This window comes from Agelaius tricolor, unplaced genomic scaffold (assembly GCF_023055355.1).
Source record: "Agelaius tricolor isolate 1412-34295 unplaced genomic scaffold, bAgeTri1.0.p SCAF_2, whole genome shotgun sequence".
NCBI lineage: Eukaryota > Metazoa > Chordata > Aves > Passeriformes > Icteridae > Agelaius > Agelaius tricolor.
The window spans coordinates 37,538,029-37,553,315 of NW_027269262.1; the positions used below are offsets into that span (position 1 = coordinate 37,538,029).

The window sequence follows — 15,287 nt, forward strand, 5'->3', positions numbered from 1 at the left end:
CCCCGCCCCGCCCCGCCCCGCCCCGCCCCGCCCGCCACCGGCCGGTCACGTGGGACGGCGGGGAGGCGGGAGAAGGCGGGGCACCACGGCAAAGTCCCGCCCCCGGGCGTCACGGCAACCTCCAGACTGCCCGTCTGCTTTGAGTGGCATTGCCCTCGGCCAATGAAAGGCCGGCAGGGCGGGAGGGGCGGGGCGGTGGCGGGTGGTGATAGGGCCTGCGGCGGGGCCCTGGCGCTGTGCGCGGTACCGGCCTGTGGTGCGTGCGGTGAGGGACGGAACCGGAGATGGTGGGCTCCAGCGAGACCGAGAAAGAGTCGTGGCGGGGCCGCTACTACCGGCTGGAGGAGGTGCAGAAACACAACAATAGCCAGAGCACCTGGATCATCATCCACAACCGCATCTACGATGTCACCAAGTTCCTGGACGAGGTGGGTGCCCGCGTTGCCAGGACCCTGGGGGCACCGGAGCCCCACGGGGCCGGATCGCTGGCGGCCCCTCGGCTCCCGTCCGCCCGTCCGGGCCCGCGGGAGCCGCCGTCGGGGCCGCGATAGCGCCCTGGAGGAGGAGCCGCGGGGCGGGCCCGGGCTCCGGGCGCCTCTCGGGCCGGAGGAACCCGCGAGTGCGGTGCCCCGGCTGCGCTATCGTGTCATCCGCTGTGCGCCCGCCGGAAACACTCGGATTTGAATTTCTAGTAAATAAGGGCAAGGAGAAAAAACTGGAGTCAGTATTGAGGGCTGAGGTAGGCGGGCTGGCTGTGTGAATCTTGGGTACCAAGAGGGGGGCTGAATCCTGGTTCTTGCTTTGGTGTGCTAGCTGAAAACAGAATTAAAGCTGAAGACGCAGCTGGGACCCAGAGCCATGTTATCGTGTGAACTAAAAGTCAGCAACTCCTTTCTTCACACTAGTGTAGTGTGTATTTGTAGTGTAGTGTAGTTGTATTATGGAACAGGAAGGAAACTGAACAAAGTGGAAGGAAAGTACCACTACATGCAGAATATCACAGACCTTGGGGTTACTCTAATAGTCACGGAATCACAAAGTAGTTTGGGTTGGAAGAGGCGTTAGAGCTCATCTCATTCCAGCTCCCTGCCAAGGGCAGTGACACCTTCCACTAGACCAGGTTACTCCCAGCCCTGGTCCTTGAACAGGTCCAGTGATGGGGCATTCCCCACTTCCCTGTGCAACCTGTGCCAATGCCTCCCTCCTGTCACTGTAAAAAAGTTCTTCCTTATATCCAGTCCTTGGTAAAGCCTCTTGGTCACAGTGGCTTGTGCTCCTGTCTGCCAAATAAGTGCATTCTGAGTAGCCTTAAGCCCTGGGTGGTCTTTTTTTGCAGGACATGGCAGGTGTGGCTTTACATCAGGCAGGCAGGTTCAGAAAATTAGGGTGGCTCTCACGGCTGCCCTAATCGGCTCGGTGTGGGGAGGCAGTGTGGTGCTACAAAGCTGCACCGGTTCCAGCTCTAGCATAGAGCACTAGAGGCAAGTTCAGTTCCTTTGGCTGTGTTTTGTTGGATTTCTTCCCTCCCAGTTAGTGGTTGATGTTTTTGATCTCTGGCAGACAGCAGTTGGTGTAATCATTGATGGTCATGGTTAATAAAGAAGCATTTTTGTTATTGGACTAAAGCATTACTCAGTGGAAATGCAGAAATAAAACTACCACTTTTTTCAGTAATTGAATGGTGCTGGGTTTTAGATATTTTGAGTTTTCTCCCTTGCTCTGTATTGCCAGTTAGCAAAGGTAGAATCACAGGATCAATTTAGTTGTAAAAGACCTCTGAAATCTCGTCCACTCTTTGACCAAACACCACTGTGTCAATTAGACCATGGTGGTAAGTGCCACATCCAGTCTTTCCTTAAAACTGTCAGGGATAATGACTGCCACGCCACCTCTTTTGGTATCCCATTTCAATGTCTAGTAACCCTTTCTGTGAAGCAATTCTTCCTAAAAACAACCAATTAATAAGCGTATGGTAGACTCACATGAATTTCTTAAAGAATACAGTTTAGATGGGTAGAGACATGACAGATTTTAAGCATCAGTAGTTCTGTAGCCCCATCTTGATTATTGTGCTTGCAAGCACTTCCAATTCAAAGGACAAACTGAGCATTTTGCAAAGGAGGGTTGACAAGCGATTTTTCAAAGGCAGTGTTGACACAGGTAGTATTTCATTCTTAAGCTGTGTGTCAATGCAAATTGTTTGGCTTTTCAGCAAGGTAGGTTATGGAACTGATCTACTGACTCTTCCTTCATTATTTCTCATCTAGCTCTGCCCCTGCTCATCTTCATCCATTAGTGATGGACACCACTGTACAGTTATGCAGTCAGGGCCAATTTAATTATAGAAGCTCTGGAGGAGAATGCAGCTTTTTGTGCACTCTGCAAAACTGAATTAGCTTTTGGGAACTTGAGTGGTTTTGATTGATATGTAATTGTATTGTTTGTACATATTGTCCAGATTGAGGAGGCAGAAACAAAAAGACCCACACCACAGAAAAACCCTAAACCTAACCCTGCCCGAGAAAAAAAACATTGAACAAAAAAAATCCAGGATCTAATGAGCTTTTGAGTTTAAGTAGTTGCACAGCCTCTTCCTTCAGTACATATGGTTAAATTGGTACATATTAAGAGGCGTCACCTTGTGTAAATTACTCCAAGAAAACCTCATTTTCATCCTTTAGGCCAACGTTGATAATTTGGTAGCATACAAAAAGAATTCAGTTTGTAAATATTGAAATAGTTGGGTTTTGGGCAACGTGGAGGATGTCTTGGGACGCTCTGGTAAGCACAAGTCAGACTTCAACCTCACATTAAACAACTTTCAATAGAACATGGCTGGTTTTGAGCTGTAATTTCCAACACCTTCTGAGATAATCAATGAAATTGTTGGAAATAGGTACCTGAAATATTTTAGGTGAAGCTACAGTCCTAGGGCAAAGTTCTTTGACATTTTACTATTCATTGTGCTGGTGATTTTTGTTATGGAACTCTTTGATTAAGATACTTCATAGGGCACTTTTTAACCTTTTTTTTAATGCTTTTGGTACTTAGTTAACTTATCAAGTGTTATGCTAATTCTTTTGATACTGTCAGACACCCTGAGGCATGTGACAGCTGAGGAGAAATGGAAGCTAGCCTCTTGCTGGTTCATTCCAGAATCCAGTAAACCCTACTCCAACTGAAGATTATGCTAGCTGTTTCAATAGCATTATTGGCATTATTATTGTCAGGTGTATTTCTTGCAGTTCCTTTCCAAGTAGAAAAGCTTAACATATTTTTAGACTTTATTGTGGGCCACTGAAATTTAAGTCCACTAGTATCAAAAAGGGTGGATTGCTAAAGTGTCACCTCACTCATGCTCTTCCCAAGTAGTACATAAGTGTCAGTTTACTGGGGAGTGAAGAGCTAGGAGCAGCAGCTAAGCTCACCTGTCCTGTGTCTTAAAACAATAAGCCATCTTTTCAGCTACTGCATTAACCTATGGAAATATTTTCTTATTAATGATGAAGTTGAAAACTTTACTGTGCTTCAATATTGAAGTCACTTTGGATGCTCTTGTGCTTAATAAGTGAAAGTGTGGTGCTGTTTTTCACTCCATTGCAGTAGTTAAAGGGTGTAATCCCTCTGTCCAGCAGTTGTGTCTTCATGGTGCTTGTAGATGTTTAGTGGAACTTGTGTGGCTTTGGGGAGCAGTCAGCCTCTGTGAACACTTGATTGAAGTTAGATAGGAAGTGGCCTGGGGATGGTGATGTGTGTGTGGGGAGTGGAGTCATTGCATGGTGTGACCCATAGTGGCTTGGCTTCCTAAAGGACAAGGTTAAAAAAGATCATATGAAATACAGAAAAAGTGCTGAATAAGGAAACAATTGTGTGCTTTGATATATTATCTATGGGGTTTATGAAGATTCCAGCAATTGCTTTTTTTTTTTTTAGTCAGTTTGATTTTTTTTTCCTTTTTTTCTTTTTTTTTTTTTTTTTTTTTGTTGTGGTTGGGGGTTTTGTTTGGTTTCTTTTTAGGATTTTTTTGGTTTTTTTTGTTTTTAAGTGGCAGATGTTGGGGAAAATTCATAGCTTGAATATTCATCTCTGAATTTTCTTTGATTTTCCAAGTTTGGGAGAAGGAATCAAGGGACCTCAGCTTTTGTAAAGCATTATTTAAAAGATCTTGGCAAGAAAGAGTATTCTTGAAACCAGAAGCTTTGGTGTTTGTCATTAAAGGCTGTCAGACCTGTGTTGCAGAAGATTTGGGAAACGTTTTCCTTAGCTTCAGGTCTCGTGGTTTACCCCCATGGAGTACCCATGTACCATGTAGTGGCTCACTCACCCTCCTGCCCAGTGCATGGGGAGGAGAATCTGAAAAAGGTCAGTTTTGTGGGTCAATATAAGAACAGTTTAATAATTGAAATAAAGTAAATGTAACAATGATGGTAATGATAAGGAGAGAGAGAGAAGTATAAAACCCACCAGAAGCAAATGGTGCAGCATGTATGGGTTCTCCACTCACTGACTGATGCCCAGCCTGCTCCTGAGCAGTGATTGGTGGCTCACAGGCAGCTCCTCCCAGTCTGTGGATGGAGTGTGACATTCTGTGGTAAGGAATATCCCTTTGCCCATTTTGGGGCATGTGTACTCACAGCAGGATATCATGGCTGTATCTGTATTGTAGATAATTACATATATGAGGAGTTTATTGTTCTGGAAGCCTTCTATAGCATTCATTTAATATTGATCTAATACAGATTTATTTAGGTGAATTCAATTGCTGGTGGTCTAAGAATTTAGCAAAAACATTATTGGTAATTTTTTTTTTTCATACGGTATGAACTTGTGCATCCATAGTAGTTTTCCTAAACTTCTCCTAGAATGGACAGCTGCCACCAAATGTGTTTTGTAATGCAGGTCAAATAAAGCGCAAAAAGCAAATATTGTTCTATTGTGTCAGGATGAAAAATGTTCTCTCCCCTCTGTGGCAATAAGTTGCATTCATGCAGCGTGATGATGTTGTGATGAGTAGCATAATGCCTTGCATGTTTATAGTCATGATCAGCTTGCATTGAAAGATGCCTTTATTGGCACGTTTGGAGTCTGCCAGTGAACCATGGGAACTGTTCCTGCAGAACCTTGCAGTCTGAGGATTAAATCCAGTGTTAATGCTTCCTCAAGCTCTGATAAAGCTTGCAGGAGAATTTGAAAATGTTTTAAGAAATAGCACATCTTGGCACTTACAGCTTGCAGATTTTCGCATATAACTGTTTTGTAAGTCAGGAAATGGGCACTGTTGGGGTTTAACCTCAGTGCAGCCCCTTGCTCACTGCTCCCCACAGCCTCTTGGTGGGATGGGGAAGGGAATTAAGGAAAAAAGATAAAATGTGTGGGTTGAGATAAGAACAGTTTAATAACAGAGATAAAATAAAATATAATAATTGCAATAAAAAGGGAGCCAAAAAGAGATGCTAACCAATGCCCAGCCCATTGCCAAGCAGCAAACTGCAGCCCTCAGCCAACTCCTTGCAGCTGGTATACTGGGCATGACATTCTGTGGTATGGAATACCCCTTTGGCCAGTTTGGATCAGCTGTCCTGGCTGTGCTCCTTCCTGGCTTCCTGTGCACCTTTGTGCTGGCAGAGCATGGGACATTGAGAAGCCCTTGAATTAGGGTGAGGGCTACTTAGCAACAACTGCAGTGTCAGTGTGTTATCACTGATTGTTCTCGTATGTCACTGAATCCAAAGCACAGCACTGTACCAGCCTCCAAGAAGAAAATGCAACTCTATCCCAGCTGAAATCAGGGCAGGCACCAAGCTTCTGGGTATTGCATTTGCACTTCATCTAAAAGCCTAATGATAGTTTTCAAAAACACACTTTCAGAGAGAGATCTTCTTTCCTAGGCTCCTGACATTTTACATGAGCTGTCTGTTTCTGTCCTCAAACTTAAAGAGATGATGGAAATAATTTGGAGGACTCTTTTCAGGCTACATGAAAATGCCCGTGAAATAAGCAAGCATTTGTCTGTTTGTCCTGCATAATAAAGCTGAGTTTCTCTGGGTGTTCCTGGCTCTGTCACTGGCCCCTTTCTCCTTTTCATTCCTGTAGTGCAGAAAGAGAAATCTGAGTTTGAGACTGTCACTAATGGAGACCTTTGCTGATCTTCCTGAAAGTGAAATTAGACCCTAGATTTCATTCCCTCAGTATAGGAAGGGAGAGGGCACAGGAGTTGCAAATTAAGGTAGTTATGGTTTAATAGAGTCTTGAACTATGACACTGAGAAATCTGCATGACCGTAGCAAGGGGAGAAAAGGTGGTATTCAGATGAGGTGAGTTGGACTTTTGACCCAGATGAGAGCAACAAGATTAACTGCATATTTGCCTTATCTAAAACTTTCTAATGTGCTGCTGTTAGGAATTCATCTGTGCTCTGTGCTAGTGCTGGCTCTGTATGGGTATTTATTATGCATATAGCTTAGACTGTTTATCATATGGGCCATGTCCTAGGCATGAGCTAGGCTGTCTTAATTTATCATCAGAAGCTTTTTCGTTTCCCCTGAACTACAGTTTTACCTACAAGAACTCTTAGATTTTATCAACAGGATTTTAGTTTAGGAGTCACCATCTGTATAGCCTTGTGGGCTTTCCAGTTCCAGGGTCTGTCCAGAGGATCTTCATTAAAGTAGCAGTTCTGGTAGCAGGCTTTCTTTACCAGGCAGAATCATGAACAAAAGCCTTGTATAAACAAGCTTTGGGAAACTCATCCAACCATGAAAGATGCTCATTTTTTGATAGAAGAGTCAGTTCTTGCCCTTTGTGTGAGACATTACAGTTGCTCCCTTTCATTAGGGGAGGCGAAATCTTTTAATTAATTGCGTGTATTATGTACTAGTTATTTACAGAGGGTTTGTAAGTTCATATCATTAAGCAGAGGAGGCATCTAAAAGCAGTGTTTAGTTTCACAGTACTTCCATCAATGTCTAGTAGGTTATAATTAACATTACCTGGTTGATGGCTTCAGTTTGGAATTCTGTGTGTGATTCTCCATACTTAGCCTTGCTCATTTCATAAAAAAAAAAAAAAAATTATCAGTTTTCCAGCTGTAGTGGCAGAAGTCAGGGTGAATTTGTCCTCTTCAGCTTATCTGTGATAGTCAGTGAGAGGGTTGGTAGAGAGATTGGTTGCAGTTACTGTCTTGATACTAGTATTGTGGTATTGTAGACAGAAGGATCAGTTGCTAATTAGACAAAAAACTAGTTCTACAGAGAAGCTGGAGTGCCTCTGTGGTGCTGCCCATACTGCTACGTGATTGCTTTGTAGTGCACCAGGGAGGGATTTGGGAGCACAAGTTAGTACATGATCATTCTGTAGCTGGCAACATGCAAGTAGTTTGTTAAAGTAGTCCATGAAGTAATTTTAATGCAGATACAATTATGTTGGTAGGTATCCACTTGTTTGGCTGGATGGCAAATGTTTTTGGTGAGGTAGTGTAAACCATGTGACCTTCATGACTTGCTGGAGTAACTGGTATTTTATGTGCTTGTATGAGTGGGGTTTGGGTTCATTGCAGTGCATGAGTAGGAGTTTGCATACTGCTTATGCTGCTGGTGCTTTATGGGTGGTTTAACTTTGGGGCCTTTTGCTGCTTGTTGATATCTTGTTTGTCAAGCATGTTTTCCAAGGAGTTGTGCCACCTTTTCTGCTGAAGTTGGTACATATGTTTTTCTACGTGGCAGGGCACAATTCTTTAGCATGGTATAAAAGCCCAAACCCACATTGCTGAAGAAATTCTGTGAAGATTTAGTTGAGGTAATGTCTTGGAGTGCTGGTTAGACCCAAGTTCAGCTTCTTAAGTGCTATTTCAAGGCATTGAACTTGAGTGCTCCCTCAACTTTTGTCCAGTCCTTTCCCTGAATACTTACCAGAATGGATCCAAGGACAGGATTTTGGTGAGCATGACATATTTGCAGGTTGCTTGCATAATCTGTACCCTTCTGACTTTTTTTTTGGCTCAGCTGTTGTGTCTAATCTCTCTATCAGTTGCTTAATCTTGCTTTTGCTTAGTCATGGTAGGGATCCTTTACCCTAATAACTGTGGTATCTTGGCTCTTTAAAAAGTGTTGTGATGAGTTTTTTTCTTTTCTCCTCAACTTCCTTGATCTGTTAAAATAAATGTCTGCCTTTAATGTTAAGATCAAGTTATGGAGTGCTGGTACTGCTGGAAATTCATAGTAGTAGTTTAGTTCAACTGCATGAAGAAATACTGGTTTTGTCAGAAGAGAAATTTTGATATCAGATTAATAGGAGGATTTGAAGTAAGTGCTAACCTGTATTGCCTAGACTAGTAGAAATGCTATTTCTTTAACCTGTGGGCTTTTTGGTGAGCTGTGCTCCCCACAAGATAACCCTAAATTGTGGAAATTTTGCCCATTTCCATAATGTTATATCTTGTACTCAGAAGCATTAAAAACTGAACTGAGCTTCAAAAGCCTTGTGTCTTCTCTGCTACTGGTAAAGTGCTAATATCTATTCCATGGTTGCCTTAATCCAAGGCAGTAGTAATAAGTGCTTTTAACTTGTTTACCTAATCATTCCCAATGTTTATGTAACACTTTCCTGCTTGAAAGTTGAGTGGCGAATTTTTGTGGTGTGTTACCTGTTACATAATAAGTAACTGGCAGCTGAGGAAATGCACTGAACTAGAAGATGTGATAGATCTTGCAGTATATTCAAGCAGAGTTATTTGATAGATAAAAATGTACTTCATAAAACCCCTAAAGTGCATCCTGGGGAAGAATAAAAGTTAATGGAGAGCAGGGGCTTATGTTAAGGGAATGGTGATGGATTGAGGTATTAGAAGATCCTGGGAGACATGACTTCTCTGTATCTCAGGGGTTTTATCAACAATGTGGTTTTGGGATTCCATAGTCTATGAAAACCAAATTGCTATTCTAGGGTCTTGAGTGAGCTTTCAGTTGTGCTTAATCACTTCCAAAGGAGCTCTCTTGATATTTGTACCATAATTTGTTTTGGAAAGGACCCTTAAACTTATCTGGCCCACCTCTCTGCTCAAACCAGGATTAATTAGAAGGTCAGATTGCTTAGCACCTTGCCAGCTCGTTTTGCCAATGCTTGATTCACATCTTGTGAACAGATTTTTTTTTATCTTCCTGGAATGTTCTTGCTGCAGCTAATATCCTTGTGGCTTTTATCCTTCTGCTGTATAAAGCATATATTGCTTCATTTCCCAAAGAAGTGAAAACACAGAATGTAACTTCAGATGATAGTTGTGCTGTTAAAATACAGACTAATTCCTACACAACTTTCCAAGTGCTTTAGTTGCAAGGGATAATGCCTCTTACTGCTTCTTTGCCAATGACATAGAGACTTAGCTTCCTTGGTTTTGGCTTCAGAAAGTACATAAAGCTCTCTAGTTATTTAGAAAGGCTTATGTTTGCTTTAGAAAGTCCAGCAGGTGATTTTGCTTTTTTTTCATTTTAGAAATGTAAAAATGCAGAATTTCCATTTCTAGAATTTGATATGTATTTCAGTAACAAATTCAAACTCATTAAAATTTGCAGCACCCAGGAGGTGAAGAGGTCCTTAGGGAGCAAGCTGGGGGAGATGCTACTGAGAACTTTGAAGATGTTGGCCATTCCACAGATGCAAGGACACTGTCAGAATCCTTTATTATTGGGGAACTTCATCCTGTGAGTATATGAGTGTATCCTTACTTTTGTGTTTGCTATACTGCTTTTGCATCTAGGTACTTGTCTGGTAATTACTTCAAAATCAAGAACTACTAGTTTGGTTGGATGTCAGTCCTGCAGCTGTTTGTGGATGGAGGTTGGAGATAGTTCCCCCAATGTGAAGGGATTTGATTAGTGTAGCATAAGGATAGTCACATCTTTTGGTGATTTAAATTGCCTCACAGCTTAGTTCTTGAATAAACAGAACATGGAATTGTGTCATTTCTGGTATACACTGTCAGCTTTATAATGAAACTCTGTAACCCTGAAGGTTGGATTGTCAGAATGTCTAGACCTTTTCCTATGCCACTATGCAGAGTGACTATTGAACAACCACTTTCATCCCTTCACCATTGTAAATACCTATCTTTCAGGCTCCCACCTGCATCAAAAGGTGCAATCCTGGCTCTTTATATGTATGTCTAGAAAAGGGTTATTAAAAGCATTGTACTTCTAGTTTCTTGCTCTGTCTTCCCCTCTCTGTCTCCTACCATTTTTAGCTGTATCATAGTTCCCAATTGCTGTTGTCAGGGTTTTTTATGATCAGTTCCCACTGGATCATCTGTCACATCCTCTCTTCTATACTGTTCATCCCATTTCCTGTACTTTTAATGAGCACCTTCCTGCTGTCCCAAGTTTTGAAGTATTTCTTTCTAGCTACAGAGCGGCTGCCTTGGCTTCCTTCAGCTAGGCCACAATTAAACTCTCCTGCATCTTAATAGTTGAAAATCACTGTTTGGAGGTTTAGGCTGCTAGAGTGCCCGTCTGCTCTACTTTACTGCCCACTCCTGCCTCTTCTCTTTTCCTCTTGTTTCATGTATGTTTTGGAGTAAAAATCACTATATTGAGTAGCCTATTTCACAGTAAGATTCCTGCTCTTGTTTGTCTCAGGTCATCTCTTGATAAATATTACTGGTGTAGCTTGTCCTAATGAGAAGTGATTTGGCTCTGATGCACATTTGTGCATTTGTGGCTTTGCAGGCTTGCCATCTATTTGTGATGCCACTAATGTTGTTCTTAACACGTGTATCAGTCCAGTTGTTCCTTGTTTGGCAAGTGCCTGTTTTCACTTGATATGAAACAAACAGTGTGGTAGTGTTATGTACAGACACAGCACTGACAAGCTTATATACTGTTGGGCCTTTTTTGTAATGGATGTGACTGTGCCAAGCAGAACTTAGAGTTTATGAAAGATCCCTAGATTTTGGGACCTTTGGTCCAGTGGACATTGGCACAACCAGTTAGTTGACTTTATCTGATAGTACAAGTACAGTAAGCAGAATCAATATGATTGCAGTCAATGTATAAGCTAAGGTTATGTACTCTCCAGAGACACAGGAGAGGTGAAAACATGAGCACAAAGAATAATGAAATTTGTTGGAGGCTCAGGTTTCACTTCTTCCTTGCATACTGGGAAGTATTATTTAAGGAAGTGATCTTGTTTATGTTAGCTCAAAATCAATCACTGACATCTGCTCTCTTGCAAGTCTGTTTTTACCTAGGGAAAAATATTTACCCATTAACAGAATGAATTGCAAACTGAATTTAGTGATAAATTGTGTGAATTTGGTTTGGTTTTCAGTGCTTCAGATTTTGTCTAAATGTTCCTTGCTCTTTTCTCTTGCAGGATGATAGATCCAAGCTTCAGAAACCAGCAGTAAGTGTGTTTCTTGAAATGCCACATTGTGTCTTTTGGGCATTACAAACAGTGACATACTGTCTGTGTTTGAATGGTACACCCCCAGAAAAAGAAATAATTCAGTTTAAGTGTGATGTTTCAGGTTTTAAATCTTAGACCTGTTGATACTGCTTCAAATTGTTCTTTCCCTTAACCATTATTTTCTTTGTGTGGCTTCATACCTGGGGGTTACTAAGTGTAATGGCATTATACTATAGCAAAATCTTTCTTTCTTTAAATTTATTGCAAATGTTCTGGTACCAAAGCAAGTAATTTTGCAGTGATGGATTGTGCACCACTAAATTTAGGTAGGGTTTTAATGCTTGGATTTTTAAAATAAACTTAGGGTCATACATAAGTAGTGTTACTCAAATTAATAAGTATTCATATAAATTGTGCACATGTACCCAGCTGGTATTTGGCCTTGTAGTGCTGATTTTTCTGTGGAAACAGAACAAGTCCAAATTAGCATCAGGAACAGCTATAAAAATTTGACTGATTCTTACACAATCTGAAATACCACACTAAAACCCCTGAGTTTAATAAGCCTTGTAGATGTAAATTAGTATATTTCTTTATGTAGTTTTGATATAAAAAATATTTGTGAATTAATTCCAAGTTTGTTCAATTTGATTTTAGTCAAGGAAAGGATTTTTGTCTTGAAGATGACTGAAACTTTTCAAATGTAACCCAAGGTTGGAGTCAGCTTCATAGAAAACTTGCAGCAAAATATTTGATAATGTTTTAGGAACTTGATGCAATGTTAGCTACAGGAACTGCTACCAGCTAGCTTGTAATACAACAAGGTTTAGAGCTGCTGTAGGAATTAGGAGAAAATGCTTCCCAAATGCATGCACTGAGTTGTTTCTGAATTAGTCTCATTTGATGAGTTTTGAGAAACTATGGGGCTAGTTAAGGTGGAGAGGTTTGTCTTCCTGAAGTAAATATCTTCTTATGCTTTGCTTTCCAGGAAACTCTTATTACCACTGTTCAGTCTACTTCCAGGTACAGTATGACATCTGATGTCAAACTTGAAGTTCCTCATAATTTTCTGAAGGTTAAAAAGCTGAATAGCTTTTATCTGCTGGAAGCTGAGATATCAGGGGGTGGTGCATGAAAATTTCTGTTCTTTGTAAAGTCCAAGTTGGCATCTATGTGCCACTTTACAAGTGTGGCAGCTTGCTAGGTAGATACTTCTCTCATATTGGCAGGTGTCAGTATCTACCAAATGGTTTGTTTGGCACAGGCCTTTATTTCTGGAGTCTGCCACATGAAGGGAAGACTCTTAGTGCCATTGCCAACTATTTTATGGATGTGGATGCCTTGCTTTTAAAATTTGCTTCTGCTGTTGCATCTAAGGGAAATAAGAGGATTCTGTGTGTAAGAAGGAAGATATGTCAGAATTGGGAGGGGGTTGCAAAACACTTTGGAATACCACTGAATCAAAAACTTTGTGGACTTCTATTCTGCTGACACTTGCCTATTGTGGAAACTTTGGAGGACTCTTTTATGACCCTCTGGGTGGGGAGTTTGGGTGCGTAGAAGAGTCATGTGATGCTGCTTCTTAAATAGCTTTTGAATGAATGACATTCTGGGCAGCACACTTTAAATGTGCCTAGGGTTTTACTCTTCTCTAGTAAGCAAACTTTTTTGTAAGCTTTAGTACAAAGCCTTACTGTACAAGCATCTTCCCTTGTCTGGAGTATTACTGGCCAATCCAGGTGTTATGTTGCCCTGAATTTGAAGTATTTGTTGGAGTGGCTAGAAAGGACTTCTTTAAGCAATGACTTTTTTTTTTTTTCCCCCTGACTTGCTATTTGTCACTTCCTAAACTGCTTTTTCAAAAACTTCCCTTTAGTTCGTGGTCCAACTGGGTGATCCCAGCAATAGCAGCGATTATCGTGGCCCTGATGTATCGTTCCTACATGTCGGAGTAAGTGCCTTACTGAGAAGTGATGCAAGAAGAGAATACCTTCTCTGGAAGAAAATATAAGCAATCCTAACCCAATATGTTCCTGGAGAAAAGCCTGATGTCTGAAGAAAAATTCAAGTTTTTCAGAAAATGAAACAACTCTTTTTCTGCTGTGCACTTTTCTTAATGTTGCCTTCTTATATGCTGCTGTGAAGTGATAAAAAGGCACCATTTCTCTTTTTGTATTACACTTTTATTCTCTAATGAGTTACTTGATAACTGTATTGGTTTCTGTGGTAGAATATTATTTTGTATGTAACACTGATTCTGGTTATTTCTCTTTAATCTGTAATAGGGTTATTAGGACTCTCTTTACTTAGAGATTTTACAGCTTTAAGAAACTACCAAAACTGTGTACATGTACACAACTTAACTTAAAAAAAAATCATGTTGTCTTTTTAAATGTAGTATGAATGAAATGCAAGTTAAATGTAATGAATAAAACTGAGTGGAGTTATAGGTGCCTGGAAGTGGATTGGGCCCTACCAATCAGCTATAATGAGCTGGTTTTTTTCCATTTTTTTTGACAACTGCTCTTATAGTTTTTGTAGGTACTCCTACTAGCAAACTATTCTTTGTCTCCTGTTGAAAAATTCAGGTGAAATGAAACTCAATGTTTGGCCTAATTATCTCTGTCTCATTTTTGTGAAAAAAGGCAGAAAAAAGTAACTGCTACTAAATAGTACTGTTCCTGCCAAACACTCAGGTGACTGTAGAATTTGTTCTGGAACTTTAGCCTTCGATAAAAATCTTCAGCTTTGTCAAGTACATTGTGAGGGGAAAAACTGATAAATTAAATCCATTTCTGACTCTTCTGTTATGTGCTTTGGTGCTTTACTATGAAGAGGCAACTGTTTTTACTGCTGAATACATGATAACTATAAGTTTGCATTTTGTAGTGAACATTTTTAGTCATATGTAAATGATCATGAATAAAAGTTTAATTGGTTACACCTGCTGTCTCAAACACCTTCATTTCCAAATTCTTTGAAGGCCTTGAAAGGGATGTCCTACTGGGGCACTTCTCAGAAGTGCACTTAAAATAGCTCCCATCAGCTTCATATCAGGCACTAACTTTTGTCCATGTTTGTCCATGGCTTTCCCTCTGAATGTGATGAAACAGAGTTCAAAATTTCAAGCTTTATTGGTAGTTTTCTAGATAACCTTTAAAAAGGATAGAACTTGGAGTGAGTATTTAGAATCACAAATCGAGTTTAATTTTTAAAACAACACTTGAGCCCATAGATGTAGGCAAGGCAAAAAAAAAAAAAAAGGGCAACTTTAGAAAGCTTAGCTTTCCCCCTCCAAGAATTTCAGACAGATAAGTACATCCACATCAGCAGACAGAGCAGTGCAATTAAAATGGATCTGTAATGTGAAACACTTGCTGTGAAATGCTTTTTTCCCATGCTGTGTATTTTGGAGTTTTAATATGATGTAGCTCTATTTCAGCCCTGTATACTGGATATTTATGCAATTCCCTGGAGTAGCTGTGGAAGCTCAGTCCCATCTAAAAGTATTCAAGCTGGCATGTGCAGGGAATTTCCACAATGTGAACCAGAAGCATGGTGAGTACAGATGAGTAGGCAGGCTTCAATAACTGATACAAGTAAAAATGCTAATGTAGATGTGCACTCCCCTCCAACGGTGTGGATACAAGTTGTTCCTCAGAGATACACTTTCCTTTTGGGTTTTAAAATGTAAATGGAGATAGATCTAAACTAGAAAAATTATCAGGCTTATCTTCCTTTTTAATACTCTTCAGGTTAGAGCTGCTTTCCATAGAGGTGTCATATAGATGACTATAGCTTTTGAGTATGAATAGAAGAGAAAATACATATAGGTGTGGTGAGGAATTAATGACTGGGCTATTGTAAAAGCAAGTGAATTAAGGGTAGTCAAT

At 40.7% G+C, this 15,287-nt stretch overlaps 1 protein-coding gene across 5 annotated transcripts; it reads left to right on the forward strand.

The window, feature by feature from the left end:
* Positions 1 to 212: 212 nt before the first annotated feature.
* CYB5A (cytochrome b5 type A) lies at positions 213 to 14,337 on the forward strand. 5 transcript variants are annotated; one of them, XM_071456403.1, is made up of 5 exons: positions 213 to 428; positions 9,567 to 9,695; positions 11,362 to 11,391; positions 12,383 to 12,469; positions 13,271 to 14,337. In XM_071456403.1, the coding sequence occupies exons 1-5, from the start codon at positions 285 to 287 to the stop codon at positions 13,403 to 13,405; spliced, it is 525 nt and encodes a 174-aa protein (XP_071312504.1). In that variant the 5' UTR covers positions 213 to 284; the 3' UTR covers positions 13,406 to 14,337. The 5 variants fall into 5 exon arrangements, with proteins under 5 accessions (XP_071312504.1, XP_071312521.1, XP_071312530.1 ...); XM_071456429.1 differs by having other exon boundaries at positions 219 to 428; positions 12,383 to 12,417; XM_071456438.1 differs by lacking the exon at positions 213 to 428 and adding an exon at positions 7,212 to 7,424.
* The last annotated feature ends 950 nt before the right edge of the window (positions 14,338 to 15,287 follow it).